Source organism: Ptychodera flava, chromosome 18, assembly GCF_041260155.1.
Source record: "Ptychodera flava strain L36383 chromosome 18, AS_Pfla_20210202, whole genome shotgun sequence".
In the NCBI taxonomy this organism is placed as follows: Eukaryota; Metazoa; Hemichordata; class Enteropneusta; family Ptychoderidae; genus Ptychodera; species Ptychodera flava.
The window spans coordinates 28,694,229-28,719,493 of NC_091945.1; the positions used below are offsets into that span (position 1 = coordinate 28,694,229).

The 25,265-nt window shown below is 36.9% G+C and overlaps 1 protein-coding gene across 2 annotated transcripts in view; it reads right to left on the bottom strand.

Moving 5' to 3' along the window:
• LOC139117307 (bone morphogenetic protein receptor type-2-like) overlaps nt 1–25,265 on the bottom strand; it is a 102,461-nt gene that overhangs the window by 19,753 nt on the left and 57,443 nt on the right. The window contains exons 1-3 of one of the 2 annotated variants that reach the window (XM_070680297.1): nt 24,125–24,567; nt 13,409–13,606; nt 2,846–3,040 (exon numbers count right to left, since the gene is read on the bottom strand). In XM_070680297.1, the coding sequence (XP_070536398.1) occupies nt 2,846–3,040; nt 13,409–13,606; nt 24,125–24,242 (511 nt within the window). In that variant the 5' untranslated portion in view covers nt 24,243–24,567. Of the gene's footprint in view, nt 1–2,845; nt 3,041–13,408; nt 13,607–24,124; nt 24,568–25,265 lie in introns of those variants that run through there. The other variant, XM_070680296.1, reaches the window with a different exon arrangement.

Genomic DNA, 25,265 nt, shown 5'->3' on the forward strand with positions numbered 1-25,265 from the left:
GAACGTCTTAAAGTACACGCTTACATTACACCTGGCTGCTCAGAGAATGTGTACCAGCATGAGTCACCTGTGTGTAGACTGTGGAATCTGCGTCGTTTCATACTTACTGAATTAACCTGGCTGGACAACCATCTCCCTTCAACAAACTTATTGCTGTGCAACAAAAAAATTTCGATGAAGTACTTAAAAAAGCAAACAGGGTTGCAAAATGAGGGGGAGAGGGAGAGAAAATACTGGTATACAGATATGTTCATCCCCAAGTTTTATATGAACATGATTCACTTCTACTTGTACTGCCCTTTCACTTGAAGACGAAGAAAAAGCAAGGTGACTCACGTCATGTCATGAAAACCTGAATACATAGATAATATACAGTTTTGTGAAACTTAATGGATCATCTTTACGCAATTATTTACTAGTAAATGTTACATTAAACTTTCAGTCATTTGGCTGTAGGAAATTTGGAAAGTCACATTACGTTTTTCCAAGGTTCAATATTATCACATCAAAAACATGTAAGACTTCAGGGGCACACATGTGCGCTGTTATTGTGCTGTTATAGATTATTATTAATTTTAGTGCAGCACACATGGTGGAGAGCATTATTTGTCTTGGAATCAGTGTATAAATGAAACAACGACGTCATGTATCAATGACATACAGTTGAAAATCTCTTCCCATTGATAGCAAATTTTCAATTGTTTCAAATATTATTTTACGTCACTTTCAAAATGACAAATGGACTACACCAAGTTTAGAAATGGTGTCACAAAACATAATTACTCTACCTAAATTTCAATCTGAACTTTACAAAAGAAGGAAAAATATATCGAACAATTTAGGATCTGACTGTAAGACGTTTTGTCTATGATAATTTGTGGTTTGATTTCCAAAAATGCCAGTTTTCATGGTAGTCATACTTGAGGAACTGGACACTTTACTAGTCATGTAGTAGGCTTGGTGGATCATGACAATTTAAGTCTACAGCAACAGTAAAATTAGCGTTGTTACTTGTGAAATGCCCTTTGAAAGTTTTACTTTGTTATGTTATAGAATGTTTTGAAGTAAAGCACAGGTGAGCAACCAACTTAATCATACACATTGTAGAATTGAAGTGAATTTTATTGGTGAGCAAGCAGAAAAAAATCTATCTGCATTTTGTGTTTGTGATCTCTGATTAAAATGCAACAAGCATTGAAAACAGCAATGATAGCATAGCTGTGATAACTTCTGTTGGTTGCCGCAAATTGCAACAACTGCACATGTTCACTGTAAATTGAAACTACCGGTATGTGAAATTTATCTGGCCTAAATAACCCAGCATAAATTTAGACAGAGAATTTATTCACCTTTAAATGGTTAACAATTTTTCCAAAAGCTTGAGTTCTTCTAGTGATACTACAGTTGGAGACTGCCCAGGACTTATTTAATTTCACATGCAACCCTACACATTACCATCTCAGCTGTCAGACACTATGATTTTGCTTCACATGTTTCTTGTCAACTTTGTACAAAGCAAGCAAAGTGTCACGTCCTCATAGCTTAAAGTGAAAGCTGAAATGTCAAGTCCTAAAGTCTTGATGCAAATGAGAAGGCTTCAAGCAGGCAGAATTAAATGGCACTTCCTTTCAAAAGGGAAATCCCAGATCATAAGGACATATACATAATTCATAATTCATGGATGAAAAACTGCAATGGACCAGAATACTCTTTTCAAATCATGTCTCATACACTTAAAAGACAGAAAGTCTTCTCACATTCAGAGATGTGAAGACTCTTGTGTGGCAAAACATTCCCTAACTATACCAATACATGTACAGTATATTGTGGATTTTCACACTTTGCTGTAACAGTAATTTCAAAATCAATTTTAACCAATGACATAAGAGGATCATGTCATATGACACTAGTTAAACCAATCAGGTGATATTAACCAGTCCGGGTCAGCTCCAAAATTGGAGACGCTATACCATAATATTCCCCCTCTCATTAGCCAATCAGCGGCCAGCGCGCCATCAGTAAAAATTGTATTTCCTGGCAACCTCCACATGCGTCCTTCGTTACGTACGCCATAGTGTGTCGAACTCCCGCGCCGTATTCTGTCATAATGTCGAACAGTTGTGTGGCCACTCTGTCAAAACACAATTTCAAAATCGCGTACCAGTTTTATTCTGGCTAAGACAACCAAACCCAACCATATACGCTGTGATTCCTAGACTCTGGCTTGAAGTCCTGCGAAATATAAATTGTGTACCTACACAGATCGTTCAGAATACCCCATTTGTATCGGAGATGGCAGCGATACAAATTCTACCGTATGGGGAACAGTTGTGTGGCCACTCTGTCAACACATTTTCAAAATCGCGTACCATTTTTAGTCGCGTTGACAACTACAAAACAGGTATCGTTTTAAAGCTCTGACATTGCTCTTCTTTCTTGCAAAATGTTATACGCGTACCTACACAAATAACCTTTATAACAGTATTTCTAATAGAGATGACGAACATCCACAAAATGATTCTCGGTACTTGAGCGAAATCGATAAACTGGGGGTAGAAATGAATCGTCAATATTTCGAATATTTGTTACTAATCGGACTCCTTGTTGGACATGACCTTCTGCAGAACACGTGGATTATGTTGACTGTCGAAATTCGTCGAAATTCACAAGACAGGGGCTTAATAAGCGGCCCAAAACTGCCGATCACACTTGGTGGGTAATTTGTGACCCAGCGTGACCTGTACTTTATTAATGATGTAATCTGGTCGATGATTGGCTGAATGCCGGAATACATTATCATAATGAGTCTCCAATTTTGGAGCTGACCCGGACTGTTAACATTTACCTTGAGTTGGTGGGTCTGGTTCTGGTGTTGGCACATACTCATCCGAAAAGTTCTTGTTGCATAAGTTTCCAAGGCAGCAGCAAAACTTGACCGTCTTGTTCTGTGCTAGTGATGGGCTACGTGTAGTCACACACTCAGATTGGGCACAGGGCTGCGATTTGTAGTCTCCATTGGCTCCTGCATGTAGCCAACAACCTGGAGAATATGTGAAATCAGAGAAAAAATCTTTAAAGTTGTGAAGATAATACGTAAAATGTAAGGATATTAACCTTACCATGTCACATTAACAGAGTACCGTAGTTCCCACAACAAATGTTTGATTTACACATTGCAACCAAAACTCATATACATTTGCACCAATAGTGCCATGAGTTCTTCTCTGTGGTTAATAGACTACAGCATGTGAAAACCATTTTTGTAGAAAAGATTAGAAATCTGCACTGAACAGTGTCCTGAAAGAGACTGAGGAATCTGTATGGCGCTTGGTGTAAATGATAATCTGGAATTTCTATAAATGAAGATTTGAAGCAGGTTGAGGAACGTAAGTGGGTGTCAATGTTCAAGTCAAGACATCAGTATTTAAGCTAAAATGAAAAGGGTTTAGAATAGAACCTTTATTAGCTCTAGATTAGCTCTAAAAGATTTCGTCATATATGGGTCTCCACCAACTCTAATGGCAGGGACCCATCCATGACTGAATCTTTTGGTCTAGATCTACAGTGTATCATGAAGCCTACATGTACCTCCAAAGAGTACGGAAAACCTGGGAATCTATCTGAAGCCTGTGTCACAGTATATGAAAGAGAAAATGGGATCTGGAAATCTGTGTGGAATCTATGTGAAAGGGGTTGGGAATTGGGGACTTTATGTGGAAAATCCATAAAAGGGGTTGAAAGTTTGGTAATTTATGTGGAAAACTATCAAAAGGGTTGGGAATAGGGAAATTTATGTGGAAGCTATTTGCAAAGGGTTGGGAATCCGGAAATTATGTGAAAGGGGTTGAAAGTTTGGTAATTTATGTGGAAACTCTGTGAAGGGGGTTGGACATTGGGTATTTATGTGGAAACTCTGTGAAAGGGTTTGGGAATCAGGGAATTTAAATGGAAACTACAAGAAAAAGGTTGGAAATTGGGAAATTTATGTGAAAACTACGTGAAATAGAAGAGAAATTTGTTCAAACCCAGTGAAAGGGGTTTAGGAATCTGTACAAAGATACCATACAAGGGATCATGGGAAATCTGTTCTTCAGTGATGATGTTGAAGAGACAAGAGAGACTGCATGGAATTTAATACTTGAAAAAGGATTGCTATGTGTGTGGCATGCTGATCTGATAAATCTGGAAATCTGTACAGAATACAATCATTCCTAATAACATCTTGCACTATCCAAAGAAAAAGAGGCCAACCAATTGTGCCAGTAAACTCCTTCAAAAATTAAAAATATTTAATCATACATGTATTGTTACAGAAAAGACTAATACTGTATCTATGTATTTGCATGTAGAAAGTAGCACTATGTATACATAGAATGTCATTTCTGAGAGGCCAATAAAACACTCATTATTAGTGAATAACTCTTGTGTACTGTTGATCATAAGCTGAATTCAAGTCCACAACGGGAAAAGTAGTACCATAATTTGAAATGAACTCAATACATAATGAGAAGGAGAAGGGCATAAAATGTTAATGGTTGGCAGCAATACTGATAAGTCCGTGGAGTTAGTAGTCATTAAAAATATTATTTCCTGGGACATGGCACCAGCATAATAACACTGATTAGTTTCCCCTGGTTGTATTTCATGCTATTTTCTTTTTATGTTAATCAGAATTCCTCATGAAATGCAGCCTGCAGTAGAATCCAGGCACAAATGACAATAGTATATGGCACAGCTGGTAACTTCAAATGAGAAGTGAAAATGCCAGCATGGCTTCAATTAAAGGGATTGGAAAGTATAAAAGCACATAATTACACAATACCTTGATTCTACAACCACACTCATAACGCTCTACACAGATCGGACCTTTACAAATGAAAACTTGTATCTAAATTTGGTGCTCAATTGATTATGGAAATTGAAACATCTCCGTAAACTTTATGAGTAGATAATATGCCCGACTTTTTTCATTCGTTATGAATGAAATATGATGGCAAATTTTATGAGCATGATCGACTGTCCTTGCTAAGAAAACAACTGATCTGATTCTATTATCCCAAATCGTTGTTTAAAAAAATGCAGCAAAATTTGCCTAGGGTTTGCAAATCTACCAAAATCCATGAGAACCATGGCAACATTTTCTGTTATCCATATACTGGTACATGTGACTTGGATGACAAACCAGGGGGAACTACTAAAATAAAATGAAAATACTTGGACAAAGGTGAACCAAGTAACATTTATCCACCTCCAGTGTCTTTACAAGTCCCTCCACAGGGCAGCCAGGGAAAGACAAACAAAAAAACAAACAAACAAATAAATAATAATATGTATTAGTACATGTATGCTTATTTATATGTTTGTTTTATGTTGTTTATTTATTTATTTATTTTTATTTGTTTGTTTGTCTTTCCCTGGCTCCCCTCTGATCCCTCTGCATTAAAAGTAACTGATGTAGGATACGATATTACGTCTTATCACATCAGACAATATCATATATCATTGAATAAACATATATGATCATATGATCTTGGCACCATGAGAGATTTTTGTCATGAAAAAGCCTTCCAAAGGATTCTTTACACAAGGGAAGCCGACACGAAAGGGAGTAATCTCTGCCTAAAATATCAGCTGCAGACCAGTACTGTAAAACGTTCGGTTTTGCAGGATATACTTTTCAGAGAAAGTAACAGTAAATCAACATCATACAACAAACTTGACAATACCTGTCTATTATTTTACGTCAACATCACCAAATATAACATCGCCAATCATAGGAATTGTCCAAACAGGTACAGCAGTGAAAATTAAAATTTACCTTTTGCAACTGTAAAATTATTTAACTATGTAATAGAGAAAACAAATAAATCTGGAGTGGAACATGTCATATTTTTCTGAGGTTTTCCCATATACCGGTATATGATGCTTCAGAAAAGGACATAATTTAGGTCCAAGAAATTTTCCTGCACAAACACTGCAATAAAAGATTACTTTCTTGACAGCTTTACAATTCCCTTCCTTTGCTATTCACTACAGCACAATCTGCCATCATATGTATTGAAGTATGTGGTTATGATTGTTGTAATGGAAATCATTGTACTGTAGCCTAAAATTGAACGTATTGATCAATTCTACCATTCAGAATTCCCTTTCAGAATATTTCTGATGACGGTATACTTTGATATCATTGACAATGAAACTTTTTGCACTTCAACAAAACATTCATCTCTCTAGCTTTTTTGATGTTGCCTATCTATGGTGTACATGTACTTTTTTAACATGTTTACTGTAAAGGCTGTTTCACAGATCATTTCCACAGTCAGCTTGCCGGGACTACTTTCTCTCTTCACTCTGATACCCTTTCGCCAACTTTGTAAACAAATTCAATGACGGATAAAATGGCCAACAGTACAATATCTTCAGTTTCATTAATTCCTGACAGAATGGAGCACTCTCATTGAATGACAATAACAAGATGACCTTGCACAACTCTTCACAAGTTTTGTGTGAGTTTGTTACAGTAAGGAGATAATGTAAACTAGGGGATTACAGCAAACCAGACTTTGTCTCTGTCCTGGGGCAATCAATTTTAATCTTGCACTTGTTACTCTCATTGGTTTTGATCCAAGGAAAGCTTAATTTTTCATGCATTTGTCAGCCAATCAAGATTACTACAAATATTTGTGGTTTTACTTTGCACCAGAGTCCTAAGACTAATATTACTTGAGACTGCAGACAGGCTTCAATCGTGCCTTTCAAGACTCAATTTTCCAGGAAATTTCCTGATGAAATGAGTTTAAGGTATACCGTATGAGGAGCAAATCATAATACACATAAAATGTCGATTCTAAATGCCTTGGCCATCGGACTTTTACATTTTCTATGAAATTTAATTATTCAGCTCAGACTGCAGACAGTCTAATTACTGGTACTTTCATACCAGAAATCTGATAATCTCAGACAAAAAAACTGTGTGCCCTTTCTTAATTTGCCTTTATGCTGCCTTTGCAATTGTCTTTTGATCACGATATGGCAACACAGTTCAGTATTTTGACACAAAGCATTAAAATACCACAACTTATATACACCTCTTGTCAGGTACATTGAATGCCCTTTAATTTACATATTAAACGTAGAACACCTGTTAATTGCTTGACATGGAGCTGTACTAATATTCTTACAATTTCCTATCCGTTGATATATATACTATGAGATGAGCATGAAACTTCGAGACACGAAGTTTTGCTGTTACTTTGATATACTCTTCAATATCAAAGCTTTCCCCTAACTGATCAGAATTGTACATATCAGGACGTGTAAAATTATGTATATGTGCAAAGTTTTGCCCTATGTAGGGGCCAAAGTTAGTTACTCTCCTGGTTTGTGTCTGTGCATGTATTTTTTTCTGTTTCAAGAACAACACACTTTTTCTCAAAAAATTTCTTCCCTTTGCAATGTTCTATCATGAAGTCACACCTGTCAGTGATTTTCTATGTGTATGGCATGTGTAAACCATGTCGTGACCATGTGTTAGCGATGTGTCCATCGAATTCAGCTGAAAATCACATGAAATGAGTGTTTTTGCAACAAATCAGGTATGAATTTTGAGAATGATACAGAACGATCGACGGTTACATGATAGATGAACTTGCTAATTTTCACAGTAAAATCGAACGTCAAAGATGAAATGGAGGCATAATCCCTATACGAAATAGTCATTTGGTTTCCTGACTTTCTTCTTCTCAGGCATATGTATACAAGTCTATGGGGCACACAGATGCAGAGTGGAATAGACCACAGGTGACTGTGGTACTGTCTGCCGATACATGCTTTCTCATCACTAAAATGAATAAAGCGAACCGGGTCTGTTTTTGATTTTAACCGCCTACCCAAAAACCCAGTCACCATTCAATATTCAAGTTTATGCAACATAGACAGTTTACTTCTTTTGGTATTATCATCCCTGGCACATTTTACCTAGTATGTTGCCCACAGTACATACACATTACTTAAGATGCAGTAATACACTACATGTACAGGGGACACTACAACAATATCTCCCTGTATCCCTCCCTAACCGTTGGCGAAACATCAGTAAATCTGGTTGGCAGTCACAGACATACTGACATACAAAGAATATACATCAACACGCAAATGCTGTCTAGTTTAAATACAACAAACTGCACGATTATTGTAATTGAATATTACTTTTTCCTGATTATCATCTACATGTACACATCATTTATAATTCAAAATGGCTGATTTTTGTTCAATAGGAAAAAAATCCAATAACTGCAACTTGAGTCTCATTACAATTCTCAGTGGAAATCAATACCATGTCAGTACTGGTGACAGTGTTTGATTCCAAGTGCTCTCATTTTTCTCCAGATGATCTATCTGTTTGTGCAAGTTGACATTGTGTTCTCTGTCATCTCAAAGAACGTCTGACTCAACCTGACACTGGTGAACAGGACAAATTTACACGGGAAAGATGGTTACAACTGTAGAATGACTCATTCCACTTGGGGAGGCCTTCATGGGGTTGAACACCATTACTCTTGCTTGTATTCTCATACACTCATATACACTACATTACATTTCTATATTTCTAAATTTAAAAAGATATTACATTTTGTTTGTGCTGTAGGCTTCATGTTGACACACAAAATAGTTTGCGATATTTACTATAATACTATGCGATAATTGCAAAATCTATCATTTTGAAATTCCTTTTCCAAAACAATTTTCAACTTCTATTTCATTCTGATGACTATCATCTAGATTTATTGATTGTGTATTGCACAGGAAGTAAGTCCCGTGACAGGGTTACTACACACAAAATTGAACTTTTAATTTGAACCACCTGTGAAGACAAATATCCAGTCCATAGATGAAATGTCTCGAACATAAAGAGCTTACATCTATTGATTGTGCTAGTACCTGTAAAGTGGCTTCTACTGAAGGATATTTACTTGAAAAGAAACATCTTGCATTACTGAGTATACAAATTATTGATAAAATCTCTCCTGACTAGGCAACTGTACAGAGATTATATTATAAATACCTCATTTTCATGGATAAATATTTTGACGCCAGTCAAAATTCAAACAAAAGCAGTATACCGGTAGTTTGTTATTATGATATCGTCACATTAGAATAGGATTTTATATGGTGTTCGTTCGTTTGTTCCTACACAACCTTCCACATGATCTTCTACAGATTAAATCAAATAGTAATCCATACATAAACAGTAATACATCAATAGAGAAACATGTCAAATCAATATATTTTACAGTGTTGGTCTGTTCCTATATAACCTTCCACGTGATAAAAAGTACCTGCCACAGAATTCAAACAGTAATCCATACAATAATGTACAACAGCAAGATCTCTCTCCCACTGCCTACGTGTCTCCTACATGTATACCTCCTGCACTCCATCTTGTGCTTCTGAACTTTGAGAATGAGATCTATGATGCTAAATGTTAATTTCCAGTAATAAAGCCTGTTAGCAGCGCAGAGATGTGTTTGTGAGAGTGATGGATATCTGACAATTTATGAACACAGCAAGTTGAGGGAATCTTGTCCTGTATGGGATGAGGATTTTATAAAATCATAGGTGACTCAATCACCTTTGAAGGGAAATAAGTTCATACATGGCTGGCGAACTACCCTAGGTACAGAGTGTTCAGGAGTAGAAAGCTACTGTTCCAAGCTGCTTTGGAGGTAGAGTGGTATCACTTCACTCATATTTCGGGCTTAATTTTCAGAGTTCATGAAAGTTCACCTTTTGCAAAAAATTATGAATATAACTATGAATATTAACTAAGACTCTGCAATCAGGAGCTATTACCCTAAGAGCAGAAAACAGATCTTTGTTAAGCCGTATAGATTTAATTACGCATGTATACTCCATGAGTGAAAAGCTATCAGACGTATTGTTGAATGCTCTGTGCTATTGTCCAGTGACTATCAAAGGTACAATGAGGCCAATGGGGAGCCTTTGGCCCCACTGATGAAAATGTCACTACACTTTTTCAACAATTTCTACTCAACAAACAAGGGTCTTACCGTACATATAATCCTGGTGGACTTTCAGACAGTGATTATATCAGCAAAGATCACAGGAGAAACAGGTTTAATTCACTTGTACATTTCAGTCATGGCGCAAGGGCTTTCCCTCAGGTTGTTGAAAATTTCAGTATTTATTGCCACACGGAGAAGTCAGGACAAGCTTCTGCTATGTAAAACTGTAATCACAGCAATGTTTCTTTTCTCACAAGTAGGTGATATGATATGTTTTTCTTGAAGATTTTGTCTGGTGAAAAGAATTGGTATATCTATCTTTGTCCAAAGTCTTATGAGCTACTGGTTGGATACATTACTTTGGCTATCATAAATGATATACTGAACAGTAACAAGCGACCTAGCGGCCGATATAGCTCCGCTGTGTTTATGTAGAGAATAACTATTTTTGACACATGTTGATGAAGAAGGGTGGAAATCTTTGATAGCTCGATGCAGTGGCCAGAAAAAAGTGGCTAAAATAAGCTGCAAAAATACGCAATTGAAGATTTCATCATACTTTGAATGTATCACATAGGATCATCCCTAAGAACATGTCAACCAAAGCTATCTGATGAGTAGTTTTTGAGAATAAATTTTTTGACCAAAAATGGCAACAATTGCCCCCAAAAGTAAAAATTGCAGATTTCATCATAATTTCAAAAGATCAAATTTAGTTCAGCTATAGAAACCTGTATACCAAATTTCAAAGCAGTTGAAAGTGTTAGACAAGTACTTTTGAGAAACGCATTTTTTGACCAAAAATAGGAAAAATTGCCCCAAAAATTCAAAATTGCAGATTTCATCATTATTTCAATAAATATCATTTAGTTCATCTATGGAAACCTGTATACCAAATTTCAAAGCTATCAGATGAGTAGTTTTGAATAAACACATTTTTTGACCAAAAATGGCAAAAATTGCCCCAAAAATACAAAATTACAGATTTCATCAGAAATTCAATATATATTACTTAGCTCATCTGTAGAAACCTGTATACCAAATTTCAAAGCTATCAGACCTGTACTTTTTGAGAAACACATGTTTTGACCAAAAATTGCAAAAATTGCCCCAAAATTACAAAATTGCAGATTTCATCATAATTTCAATAATTATCATTTAGTTCAGCTGTAGGAACCTGTACACCAAATTTCAAAGCTATCGGATGAGTAGTTTTGGAAATACACATTTTTTGACCAAAAATGGCAAAAATTACCCCAAAATTACAAAATTGTAGATTTCATCATAATTTCAATAACTATCATTTAGTTAATCTGTAGGAACCTGTATACCAAATTTCAAAGCTATCGGATGAGTAGTTTTGGAAATACACATTTTTTGACCAAAAATGGCAAAAATTGCCCCAAAAATACAAAATTACAGATTTCATCAAAAATTCAATACATATTACTAAATTCATCGATAGAAAACTGTATACCAAATTTCAAAACTGTCAGACCAGTACTTTTTGAGAAATAAATTTTTTGACCAAAAATGGCAAAAATTGCCTTAAAAATGCAAATTTGCATATTTCTGCACAATTTGAACAAATCTGAAATAGATCATCCCTAGGGACCTATGTACCAAATATCAAAGCTATCTGACTGGCAGTTTTGAAGAAGAAGATTTTTAAGGATTTTTTTACCAGAAATGACAAAAATTGCCTGTAAAATACAAATATGCAAATTTCGCCACGATTTGAACAAATCTGACTGAAGTCACCCTAAGCAAACTGCATATCAAATTTCAAAGCAATCGGACAAGCAGTTTCAGAGAAGAAGATTTTTTTACCAAAAACACCAAAAAATGCCCCAAAAATACAAATATGCAAATTTCACCACGATTTGAACAAACTGAAGTGAGGTCACCTTAAGTGAACTGCATATAAAATTTCAAAGCAATTGGACTTGCGGTTTCAGAGGAGAAGGCAATTGTTGACGGACGACGACGGACGACGACGACGGACGACGACGGACGACGACGGAAAATCAACCTATTTGATAAGCTCCGCGTCGCTGACAGCGGAGCTAACAAGGTAGGAGAATGACAAATACACAAACGACTGTGCTGTGCTGTGATAATTATCAGGTCCTCTATTAAAACATACATCTGCACATACATACCCACATACATACATACAGACATACAGGCGCCACCAACTCATCATATAAGCTCTTTTTGGTATTTATATACATACCAAATATGAGCTAAAAAACAGCATGATGTACTGTACAGTGCAGTGTTGTTAGTTTGTAGGCATACCAACCACTGTCACCATACCACAAAATACTTAAAGCAAATAATAATCAGGTCATAGTACACAGAAGCCATGATGTCATTTAGCTGATAACTAGTAGAAGTGATGTAATTCTACATGTTCACTGATAATTAATCAAGTCCTTTTTTTTTGAAAAACAACATGATATGGGTATGTGCTGTTGGTTTGTCAGTCCCATAACAACTGACAACCAGTATTTTCTCCAAGTGAAGATGTACATTTCTTATACCTTTGAGTCACTCGAGGCATTTTCAGAAATTTCCTTAGGTCAGCCCTATACCAGTAGATATGTTCTTGTATCACAGAGAACTTTTTTGCTTTAGTGGCACATGATTAAAGTTGGGCTGTCCCTGCAGGACAGATATTTGGACTCTCAAACTTGTACAGTACTGTATTGTTTTGGTCTTCCACATATGGTGACTAATTTTGAACCAAGGTTTTCAAGGGCTTATTTTTATCTTTGTGAAAACCAAAAAATTGTTGTTTATTTCACATAGAGTTAACACAGGGATGGCAGCCATGTTGAATTTCAAGGGTCAGCAAATGTTAGGTGATCTGTTTCTCTAGTACCACATTTTGCATGGTGGCCCCTAACTTCTATTCTTGATTCTAAAAGGGAATGATATGACTGAAGTTTCAGACTTCCATTACAAAACACATAGGGCACATGATAGTTGATGCATCTGGGCCTCATTTGGTAAGATACAATCATCGTACATAAATCAATACATTTTGGATGAAATGTAATAGAATGAGCCATCACCCACTGAGCCTGACTAGAGTAGAGCTTGACAAAGCTAGTCTCCACTCCTCATCAATATTACTGGCGCTGTTTCAGCTGAAAGCTGGGTTCAAGACCAGGTGATGACCTGATGAACTGTCTTCATTTCTTATCTCCAGCAAGCCATATTTTCAGTTTGAGGTACCAAGTAGATGCTGAACACTGACAGAGCCTTGCATGTTGTGATAAACTCGTGAAAAAAAGATTGTGGAGATCTATTGATCAATGACATGGCTTAGAGTAAATCATGTGATACCTAACAGCCAATGACGTAATGATACTCACCCTGTTTGGATATGATTATTTGCCCTTCGTTGACTTCTTCCCAAGCCGTGAAGCAATACTTGTCTCCATCTTCAGCACAGACGATGGTTCCGTTGGCTTCGTCGATCTCACCCCATTCTTCGATAGAATTCATGCCAGTGATGTTGTTTTTCTCATTGTTGTAGTAAGTGCACACCACCTTCTCCGCTGTCAGGATGTCTGAAAAACATGAAAGGATACAAAGAAATATTAGATGCAAAGAAAGCAAAGAAGAGTATTGAGATCAGAAAGAACAATATGCAGAATTGCAGAATAGAACTCTATGTTAAAATAGTTACGGCGAATCTCTAGTTCCGCCTATGTGTAAGATATTGAAGCTTGTGAAATCTGATGATAAAGAATGAATCAATATTTTTGCAACAATGGTCAAATGAGGAAACAAGATACAACAATTTGTTTGTCCTGCAACAAAATAGCTTCTCTTGCCCACTATTGCAGGTTTCCAAACTGAAAGTTCAAACAAAAGCTTTGAACTTCAACTTGTGCATGGATGTAACTGTATTCACTGTTGATGTAAAACCGACTGAAAAGAATGGGAGAATGCGGGTTGCCTCTGGTATGTGGACAATACAAATTTACAATCTAGAATCCATTACATGTAAGTCTGTTGCTTTAATCATTTGAATGTCCTCCACCATTTTCACCAGTGGCATTTGGTTAAACCCCATTCTTGGCAATGTTGTGGTTGTACTTTTACATGGGTCACAGGACCTCTGTGTCAACAGTAGAGGTTGGTGGGGTTAAAAGCTGCTGATGTCTTACCGAGGAATGAAAATAAGCACACATGCTATACTTTATTTCATAGATGGGGGGGGGGGGGGGTTAATGTCTGTGAAGATTTGTTGCTTTTCAGGTTATATCACACTGTCAGCTTATGCAAAAACCCACAGTAGATTGTCTAATCAGTGTTCTTTACAGTTTCCCAATAGCGTTGATGGCGATCTCAGGTTTGTTACTAAATATAGCTGCACGCGGCGACTTTTGGACAAATATGCTGAAATTCGGACAAATTTTGTCGTTGTATGCGCGGCTGTTGTTGCAGCTTGCAGTCTCAGTCATCAATTCATACGAATAAGTGTGACGCTAAATAGCCATTCTAACACTCTCAGGTTTTATTTTCGTCGTTTATGCGGAAAATGCGGACAAATGTTTATTTATGCATATTAATGAGAGAGAACAGTGACGTCATTTGCGATCAGCCCAATTTCATGCAGTGGATGGAAAATTGGCATAACTTGCACATTTTTTTCTTCATAAATTTTACATAAATTGCTTTTTGTGTTATTTACACACGAACGGCCAACATAACAGAGGGATGGCCAAAGTGCATAACCAACATGTTTGTACTTGAATTGAATCTTGTCAAATCTCAGTCAATATTTCTCATCACATATAACGAGAAATAAAACTTAAAGGTAAAATGTGCCTCGGGGACAGAAATTCTGACTCTTGAGACTGTATTTGTCTATCACTTTTGGGGGTCCTTTTGAATCCTCTTTTTACCAGGCTCCAATAACAAACCATAGAAATACATACAACTTGGGAGAAAGAGGATTAAGTTCATGCATGGAGTGAATAAAGTTTTCACTGGCTTATTTTTGTGAAAGTTAAAAATGCAATATTTCCCAAAAGAGTTAACACAGGGATGGTAGCCATTTTGATTTCAAATACATGTATTGGAAAACACTTGGTGGTTTGTTTCTCTCGTACCAAAGTTTGCACAGTGACCCCTGATTTTTATTCTTGATTTCGGAAGGGAATAGTATATTTTCTAATGGAAAGTTTGTGCAAAGTTTAAGTCTTCCAATTCTGATGCAAGTACTACGTTAACACTTTTCCTGCCAAGTCCATATTTCACCATCATGTCAAGTTGGTTAAAACTAGTGAAGCAAAACATGTTCCACAACGTGAATTTTAACAAAAACTTGAATGTTTGAAGGCCCTAAAAACAAATCCAGTAAAACATGATTTCACAGATCCAAAGCTACTATAGCAGACCAAGCAAAGTGAGTGACAATGCATATAGTTTTGGCTCACTACTGCTTACTACTGATTTGACATAAGGATACTATATATTTGGAAGGGGTTATATACATCCCATTCAATGGACCCATCCCTAACATCCAACAAACTGCCACTGACAGATCAGTTTCACTCTAATGTTTTCTTTGAGAAAAGTAAATTTTTAAACATCTTTCTATATCACACACAAACTTTAGCCCCCAGACATAGATGTAACGATAGCCTACCATCGTTCAGAGAGGGCTTTCTAAGAGGGCTTTCAGTCAGTTAACCTTTACAGCACCTTATTATGGTATAGCCCCATGGCTTTCAGTGAAAAAAGGAGCCTCCATCGACAAAAATGGGGGTTAAAGGGTTAAAAGACGGCCAATATATTCATTATTATTGTGAATTCACCATGGATTTGAAGTGCCTCAGCTTTTGAAAAGAAAGTTTCTCCAAGGCTTCACCCAAACACTTATTTGTATCTGTCGTTCAAAAGACAGTATGGTTATGTTCGTGTTGCCGGAGAAGACTTGAATAGTAAGCATTAGCTGGAAGTGGTTTGTGGCATATTCGCTTTGACAAGGAGCTGCACCTATAGTCACGTTGATGTTGTGATTAAAAAGACAAGAGGTACCCACAAAGATACTTGATTAGCAATTAGTGCATGACAACATGACCAAGGGCCAGGCATGTTTGAAACCTGGCAAGCCACAAGTATGAGTGAAGAACAGGCATTCTGTATGGGTCTATAAGCTTTCTATCACACCTTCAAGTAAAGGTAGCAAACTGTAGCTATACACAGGCACTTGTTACATTTCTGGTATGGAGATAGTTTTGCAGGTCATCTCTGTAAAACTGACTGGTACACACTGCACTGGTGTTCATATACTCTGGGCTGCCCAGTTTGACTCTGCAAGTACTTATGGATAAACACATAGGGTGAGTGCAGTAGTGTGCGAGTACAATCCTACACATAAGAAAAAGGCATGGGTAGGACTTGTGTGTAGGACTGCACTCCCACACCGTGGCACGTACCCTACGTGCTAGCCGATAGATACATGTAGAGCATAGCTCTGCAGCCAACTATTTTTAAACACCAAAGAGTATCCACAAGTTAGTATATCAGATGTACATAATTATTCCCATCCCAGAAATGTAAAGAGTGTCTGTCAAGTGTAACAAGAAAAACAAGCAACATAGAAGCCAATACTGCTAACAGATAGGCAGGTTAGTTTTCAGTTTTGGTCCTAACCATCAAATTTAATAACATATCTAGTTCCACACATTCATACAAATACAATATGCTCACAGTAATTTAATACCAGTAGTTCGTGTTTGTTACAGGGATTTTTGAAAAAGTCAATAACAAAATCCGCTGTTATGAAATTCAGACTATTCCTACCCTGACAATACAGACCATGCCTACGATGAGAAAATGAGATAATCTTTACACAATAGACATCTGATCAGAATGAACATATTACCCATATAAACTTCACAGGTTCAAAAGTATACTTTTGTGTTTTACTAATTTAATTTGCTTATTTCATGTGAAGTGAAAGGTATGGTACATTATTTTGGCTAACACTACAGAACCTTTCGTCCTATTAAAAATACAGAACTTTCAGCTGTTGTTAATTGAAACAGATGAATAATAACATCTTTGCATTTTTATGAATCATTGACGGTGATCTCTGTTGTAATACCTTCAGCAGTTCTGAATTTTAAATAAACTTTGCTTGTGTCAGACTATATCCTGCATCTGTGAAATGCAATTGCGACATACTGGTATATCTATATAAAGGGTATTGGAGAAGTAGAGACAATTTCCAATCCTTCAGCCGACACCTTTTTCCAACAGAATGCCATTGACATAGTCAAAAGTACATCAGCAGGGTCAAATTTGCAAAGCAAATTCCTTTGACTGCAACTTGTGTTACGCTGTGTGACAAAACCACTAATGAAGTCCGCATGTTTCACTACGCCACATCTAATCTAAGTAATTGCAATGAACATAAAAAAACTGAAACGAAACAAAAAAATTCAACAGCTCTACTACCATGAATGTATAGCTGTGCATGTATCTGGGCACGTTTGAGTAATTGCTCTGGACATGAAAATTTGCGATTCAGATGATCTCCTGGCAGCGATGAGACACCATCAAATAAATTGACATGCTTATGTAAGTTGTTGTTCAATGTACGCATTGGAAAAAAATAGTTGAGCCATGTCTGAGAAGTGGCTCCAGACTGTCGGACAGACACTAATATGTTGTATATCAAGTTCGAGTCAGTATAAGTCTAGCCTAGATTGCTTTACCGTCCGCTTGCCTCCGTACGGACGGAGGTACAGAGGCAAGCGGACGGTAAAGCAATCTAGGCTAGTATAAGTCCATCTTTTGGACATTGCCTAGCAGGGACTGAACAACCTTCAATCTTGATTGGGAAAAGTTCAGGGCTCAACAAGACTACTGTACCGGTAGTGTAAAAAAGTGTAAGATCACATTCATCACTGACGTAGAAAATTAAGCTAGTAGATCATCTTTCAGAAAATGCTAGCAAAACAAGAAATTGCAAACCCTGTGTGCCACTTTCACTCTGGAAACACTCTGTGCACTGCAAGATGTTTAAAAAAGATAAAAATCTTGAAGCAGAATACAAATCTTGAAGCAGGATACAAATTTTGAAGCAGCATACAAATTTTGAAGCAGCATACAAATTTTGAAGCAGAATACAAATCTTGAAGCAGCATACAAATATTGAAGCAGCATACAAATTTTGAAGCAGCATACACTAATGAAGATGCTGTACTGCATCGAAGTTTTAAAAATCATTGGGCAATATACTGCTCTGTTGTTCATATTGGTGCTGACGACATTTCAAGCCAAAAAATTTAGGGGCTATTACTAATAGGATTTGATTGCACAAGAGAATTTTTTTTTGAAACTGAGCATTTTCAATAATTTCTACGGAATATATGAATGGAAACTGGGAAAAGTACATAATTCTGGCAAGGGAACACATGCTCTGTCCACTCTGAGAAAATGAAAGTCAAAAGCTGGAAGGTGAAAAAGCAATCTGTATGTGTTCCGCTTGTCAACAAACTTTCTCTAGTTTTTATTTGATAGTACTGTACCGCAAAACATGAAAACTAAAGACTCTGAGATTTTCTGGACAATTACAATCTGCTAGATCATTTGGTCTATCCTTTACTAGATGTCTTATCATCCTTTGCTTTTTTGAGTTCAATTTTCACATTTAACAGTTTACATCTCATGATCTAGATTTAGTAACAAAGAAATCATTGTCCACATAGGGCAATGTTGTATATAATCTATGTGATTCAAATGGCAAAAATGTTACGAAATTTAAAAAAGCACTTCAGTTACTGAAAACTGCTGCTGGACAACATTAGCCATAAAAGCTCAAACTAGAGATGTACTGTAAACAACCTTTGTTCTGTTCCCAAATATAATTTCTTATTCTGAGGTATTATATAATTTTTTCACCTCCCCTTAGAGCGCACACTGCTTATATTCCAGTTATAAATGGCTCTTGACATCCATTGTTACTGTTGACAATTGAATTTTTTATTCTAGGCTATAATTGTTTTAAAAATAACATTGCCTATTGTGTATAAACATTGCACTGTGTTTGTGAGGTACTTGTTATTTCAACATACCAGGGGGCAGAAAAAAAAAATGTAATCAATGTTTTCTAGAACAATTACAATTGGAATGTTGTCAAAAGTTATGGATATTGTATTGTTCCTTTATGCAGTAAGTTATAAAGCATTATTCTGACCATGAGCAACACATGTATTTGATGATCATGCAAATGTGACTGAAGTGAACATGGAGCAATGCAATTTTGTTCCACTAGACTAAGAGTTACCCCGCATTCAGGCTGCCTTCACCAATAAAAACTGGCAAAAACTCAATATATCAACCAACTTTCAACCTCCTCAACTCACTCTTTCTCAGCAATACTTTTCCCCGCATTACAATTTTAGTCCACAGCACATTTTACATTGTTTTCAGAGAGCACTTGGTAAGCGTTACAGCTCACACTATGTACATACTTTTCCATCGCTTCTGATCCTGTGAGATTTTATCAGAAGTACATGTACTTAAGATGTAGACTACATAGCTGGAGATAACCTGATAAAAAAATATTTTCAGAGATAATTTCTATTCAAACATATGTGCAATGTGAACACACAATCTACATAACTTACGGGATACAATTTGGAGTCATGGCAACACAAATTGAAGCAAGGTAACCTTAGAAACATCATTTCATGCCATTCTTTTTCAGATGGCAATTCTTTGACAGGACACTGTACATGCAGTACTCACTGCTCCTCATGTGACCTGATATTTGATGATGGATTAAGAATGTTGATTACACAATCTACGCAAGCTACTTTCCAGTGCCATCTGAACCTGCAAATCTATCTGGACAGGAGCTTCATGTCCTCTAAATATTTCAAAAGAAGTATTACAGATACATAGAGAGCCCCAGTGTTTCCCCTGGGTTCCAAAATCTTGTAGCAAATTTGGCTAGAAGTCCTAAAAAATTATTCGCCAAACCAGATATTCAATTAGCCAAGCCGATACCACTGATCACAAATGACGTCATTTCTTTTCATTAATATGCAAAAATAAATATTTGTCTGCATTTTCCGTAAGAATGACGGAAATAAACCCTGTTAGTGCTACTATGGATACTAAAAGTAACACCAGTTTATGGTTCAGATTACAAGGTGTCAACATCAGTCACACATACAACATAAATTTGTCCGAATTCCAAGCGACACTTGTCCAAAGTTAGGCGTATGCAACTATATTCAGTAAACCATGGAATCGCTATCGTGCGATACTGTACATTATCGCTACAGACAACGGCACGAAACCTGGTTCAGCATACTAGTTTTTCAAACGAATCAGATATCCATTCTCGTAGCAGTTTGAAAGTAAAATACTCTCAGACTTGAGAAATATGTGCATTTTTTAGACTTCCAATACATTTGCTTTACGCTTGAAGTTTAGCAAGCGAAGCTCGGACAGCGCACAGCGTATCAATGGCGCTTGGGTCAGGGGTCATCATCAAAGACGTCAGTGTGTATTCACAGCCAGCTTCAATCATGCCATGGATCGCGGAAATCACGGATCATAAATCCAAATGTTCACGTCTAGAACAGAACCGTAAAATATCAAATATATACCCTTTTGATATGGAGAAACATCTTTTTGTTTCACTGAAGATCAAGTTAAATGCTCAAATATCGCGACAAGACTTTGCGTATTTATTTGCACGATGTGAACGCGGAACTAGGCCAACTAGACGGACGAGCGAGCGCTTCTCTGAAAGTCTGTATACGATGTCACGTCACAATACACCATGGTCCGTGATACACTGAAAATTGTCGCGAATTTATATTTAAGGAAGCCAATTCACACAAGTTTCTAACGCCAGTAAAGGTATTTTCTTGTTGGCAGCAATACACCACGAACATTTTCGCTATTCAGGAGTGCCTTACTCGCTCTACGTTCTAAAAAATGCCATGCGTATGCTTTTGACCATGCATGCCGCTACCTTCCTTTCCAAATTCACGGTCGACTTTCCTACATTGATCATAATTTTTCTTTCCATTTCATAGCTTTACTTGCACTTAGAATGTTGTTTGTAGGGGTGGTTCCCCCCATATTGGTGGAGCAGCCAAAGTCAAAAAGGAAAGTTTGCCGTTTTGCTTAGTTTCACCGTCACTACGATCCTTCAATTCAATTCAGTGTTGACGATGACATGGCTGTCACTGCACGGAGTTATCTGTAGGCACACATTGCGCGTAGTCAACCCAAACTTCGCAACATTTTAGTCAACTAGTCATGATATACATGCGGTACTATTGATTTGTGAGTTGTTTCGTTACAATTTTATTCATACTGTATGTGTTACAAATAGGATCTCCTGACGCATAAGGTCAGGGATGCACAGAGATAAAGCATTACATCTCAAATTGAATGCAGGACATGTGCGCGCGGACAAAGTGATGACGTCAGTGCAATTTTCGATTCGCAAGTTTGGCTAACTTTTGCCAAAATCTTCTCGCCAAACGCTACTTTTTTTCTCCGCATTTGCAATTTGGCAAGCGGGCAGCGGAAATGTGACCTGATATTTGATGATGGATTAAGAATGTTGATTACACAATCTACGCAAGCTACTTTCCAGTGCCATCTGAACCTGCAAATCTATCTGGACAGGAGCTTCATGTCCACTAAATATTTCAAAAGAAGTATTACAGATACATAGAGAGCCCCACTAAGCCTATAAAGCCTTAATCTAAATGACAAAATTACATGATATACAACCAACCATTTCTGGAAAGAAGGGGGCCCCTGACATACCAAATATCTTCAACTACACATGGAGGTAATCTCTTTTTTATCTCCATGATCTCAGTATCAACTATACACAAACAACAGTGTTTCCAAAAGAACCATGGGGCCCATGACAGTCCCTAACACTTTCATCTTGATCACCGATAATCCTCACAACTGACAAAGTTTACAGAAAAAGAGGCCCCCTGACAGCCCTTATCATTGGATCTCAATAATGATAGCGAGAAGAAAGGGCCCGAAGATGGCCCCTGATACCCACAACACAACAAAATAGGGTTTTCTTGAAAGAGGAATTGGTGTCCTGATAGTCCCCTATACATCTTGATCTCAATGATATCCAGTACAAACGGCTACCCATTACATCTAAATATGCAAATAATACTTGAGTATTATTTGAAAGGGCAGGTCTCTGAGTGTAGTCAAACTATCACATTTACCTAATGATATTTCTACCTTGAAGCTTAAAGCACATTTGATTTGTAAAATTGAGCACAGAAAAATGTGTTTTTATCATTTTTTTTTGTTTTACATTCATAGAAATTTTTATCCCTTATTTAACATATGTTTAGGTCACAAGTAAATTTCTTTAATTTTCACAGAGAAATTGTTAATTTTGTACGTCTTTTTGATTGATCATGTACATACCAGGGGTATACACAAACGTCACTAATAAAAGTTTTCATGGTCGATTCCATCTGTCCATGTTTTAATATGAAAAAGATAAATTTCATAAGCAGCGCCCCACAAACACTTCATCAAATCTTTCTGTTGCTATTTTGCAACCTTGGACAAACAAAACTCTTACAAAGACACTTGATTGTCATTTAACTGAAAGTAGATCTTCTAACCAGACATTCTGATAACTTGGCCATTGAGAGACCATTGCCACAAAGGTATATGTAGTTCACTTCTGGGGACATTCTTAAACTACAGTTCAAGACGCCTGATCCACAAAAGATTCATAGAAACCCTACCAATCAATGTAACACGACTGGCCACAGATGCAGTAAACTCTACCAAATATAGTCATACTGACTAAAATTTTGTGGGAAAGGCGGCCTGTGACCAAAATTTAGAAAATAACCTGGGGGTGTTACATATACCGGTATAATAATACACCAGGTATAATGTACATGTTCTGTTCTTTCTTGGTTGGAGGGGGGGGAGGATGCAAGAATAGTCACATCCTGTCCATGTCAAATATAAGCGGAAATGCTTCAAATTCTCATACACCTTGCTCTCAACATTTATCACATTTACTTGATTTTCCACTCTGGTATAGGCAGCGCATAACTGACATGATCATTTCCACACAGAAATTCAAAATTCATTCACATTTTATGCACAGCTCGGCTCCAATACACAGCCAGACTGTCACCAGAATTAAATACAAATTCTCTTGACGCGGATGAAGGCATACTCATCGAGTCCATCAGTATTCATGAGACACTTTCCACCCATGCTAGCCTGTTACCTCATACCCATGTTATTCATCTTAAATTGAACGAAAGAAATATCTGAAAATATGTCTACGTAGCTACATGGACATCAATGCATGCCTTCGATTTCATCATTTGGATTTGTGAACATTCCATAATAAATAGCAGTAATTTCAGTACCAGTCAGCACAAGACATAATAACACACAAAGAGCTAGAGATATAAGCAATACCAAACGTCTGGCAAGATTTAGGCTACTAGTATTTTCAAATTTCAGAATTCAAATTGATCCTGATATGCGATTAAACTATCTAATAACAAAGAATAGCAGAAATATTAATGCCTTCACAACCTTTGAAATATTGCATAACCATATCTATGCCAGCAACATATATCAAATTTTCTTGTGTGTTACTAGTATCTATATCACACATCAAAAACTTGACTGTTGCTGTTTTTTCATGGAGTGAGTTATCTACTTCCAACAAACGAGCATCCTCAGTTATATGACAGCCATCATATTGTTGTCCATAATTTATGACCCTCAGTAATGTACTCTTGGATATTCATCACTGTCACGCTGTTTTATGTCTCTTTCTTTCTCTCTGAGAATTATCTTCTCATTAATACAGAAACCTTTGCGATGTTACCGTACACGTCAGGATAAACATATGTTACAAGTGAATAAATGGGTAGATGTGCAGAACAAGAATACATGATGGTTTTCCTTCAAACAAAACTGACTTGGATCAGATTATCACAATTTCATGGATATTTTTCTTTTCAAAAGAAAAAATCTTTGTGGCAAAATGAGCTGTAGATGGAACTTACCATAATTTTGAAGGGAGAAAACCATAATCATTAGAATCATAATGACAACAGTCCAGAACACAACCATCAAATAGAAACGACTCGGAAGAGTATGACGACTTCTGTTCAGTGATTCCATCTCAGCAAGAATTCCCGGAATCCAAACATTAAAATAGGGTATGGAAGAGAGACACTATGGGCACATGATTGTAGAACTGTTTGTTGAAGGGTCCACCATGTGAGAAGCAGGAGAGACGTGAAAAAGCGTAAGGACAGAAATGGTGACCAGATACTGCGACACCACGACTACTGAATTATCAGCAGCGTCATCAGATGCACAAAGAAAAATATTTGAAATTCAAAATGGAGAAATCGAGCCCAATCACGGCTCTGGAACAGTCACTGATAACTGCAGGTAGAGCACACAAGTAATAAGAACAACCGCTGAATGAAATTACAAGACTACAAAGCCACAGACTGGGCATCAATGATCAAGCTCTCGCATAACGAGCTAAAACGTCATTGGATTAAAAGGCATGACTATTCAATTGAGGCCTACATCAAAATCAGCAAATATGACTCATTTTGCTATTAATAAGGAAAGTCACTCAATGACTCAACTTGGCCATTTCACCGTATTCACTGTACAGACCAATCAGCTTCATTCATGGTATGCTGCCCCTAAAGAAAACTGATAAAATATTTCTACAAAATGTCCGAGATGCAAAAATCAGAGATACAGGATATCTTATTCACATCTGTTTCCATGTGTCTCATTTCGACACAACTCGTGTAGCTCTACGTGCCTTTTGAACCTACAACAGCATGAGTAGTTGGAGGAAATTAATTCACCCGCGACATAAAAGCATGGCTTTTTATCCAGTAATCAAAGCATAGCTATGTCTCCACCGTGGCAGCATCTTATTTCCTGCATATTACTGATTCTATATGTTCAAGAAAGAGAGACAGTAAAAGAAGCTTGCATGTTTCCTATGGAAAAAATAGAACAAATTAAACTCTAAAGCTGAAAGCAAATTCAGATCACGCTAACTCCAAGGACAGAGGACTTCTGGGAAAAGACAGTGTATTTCTTCATAGATCGCTAAACCAGTTACTATGGAAACTTGGCAAGACGAGTGAAGTAGCTATCCCTAGTGTACCT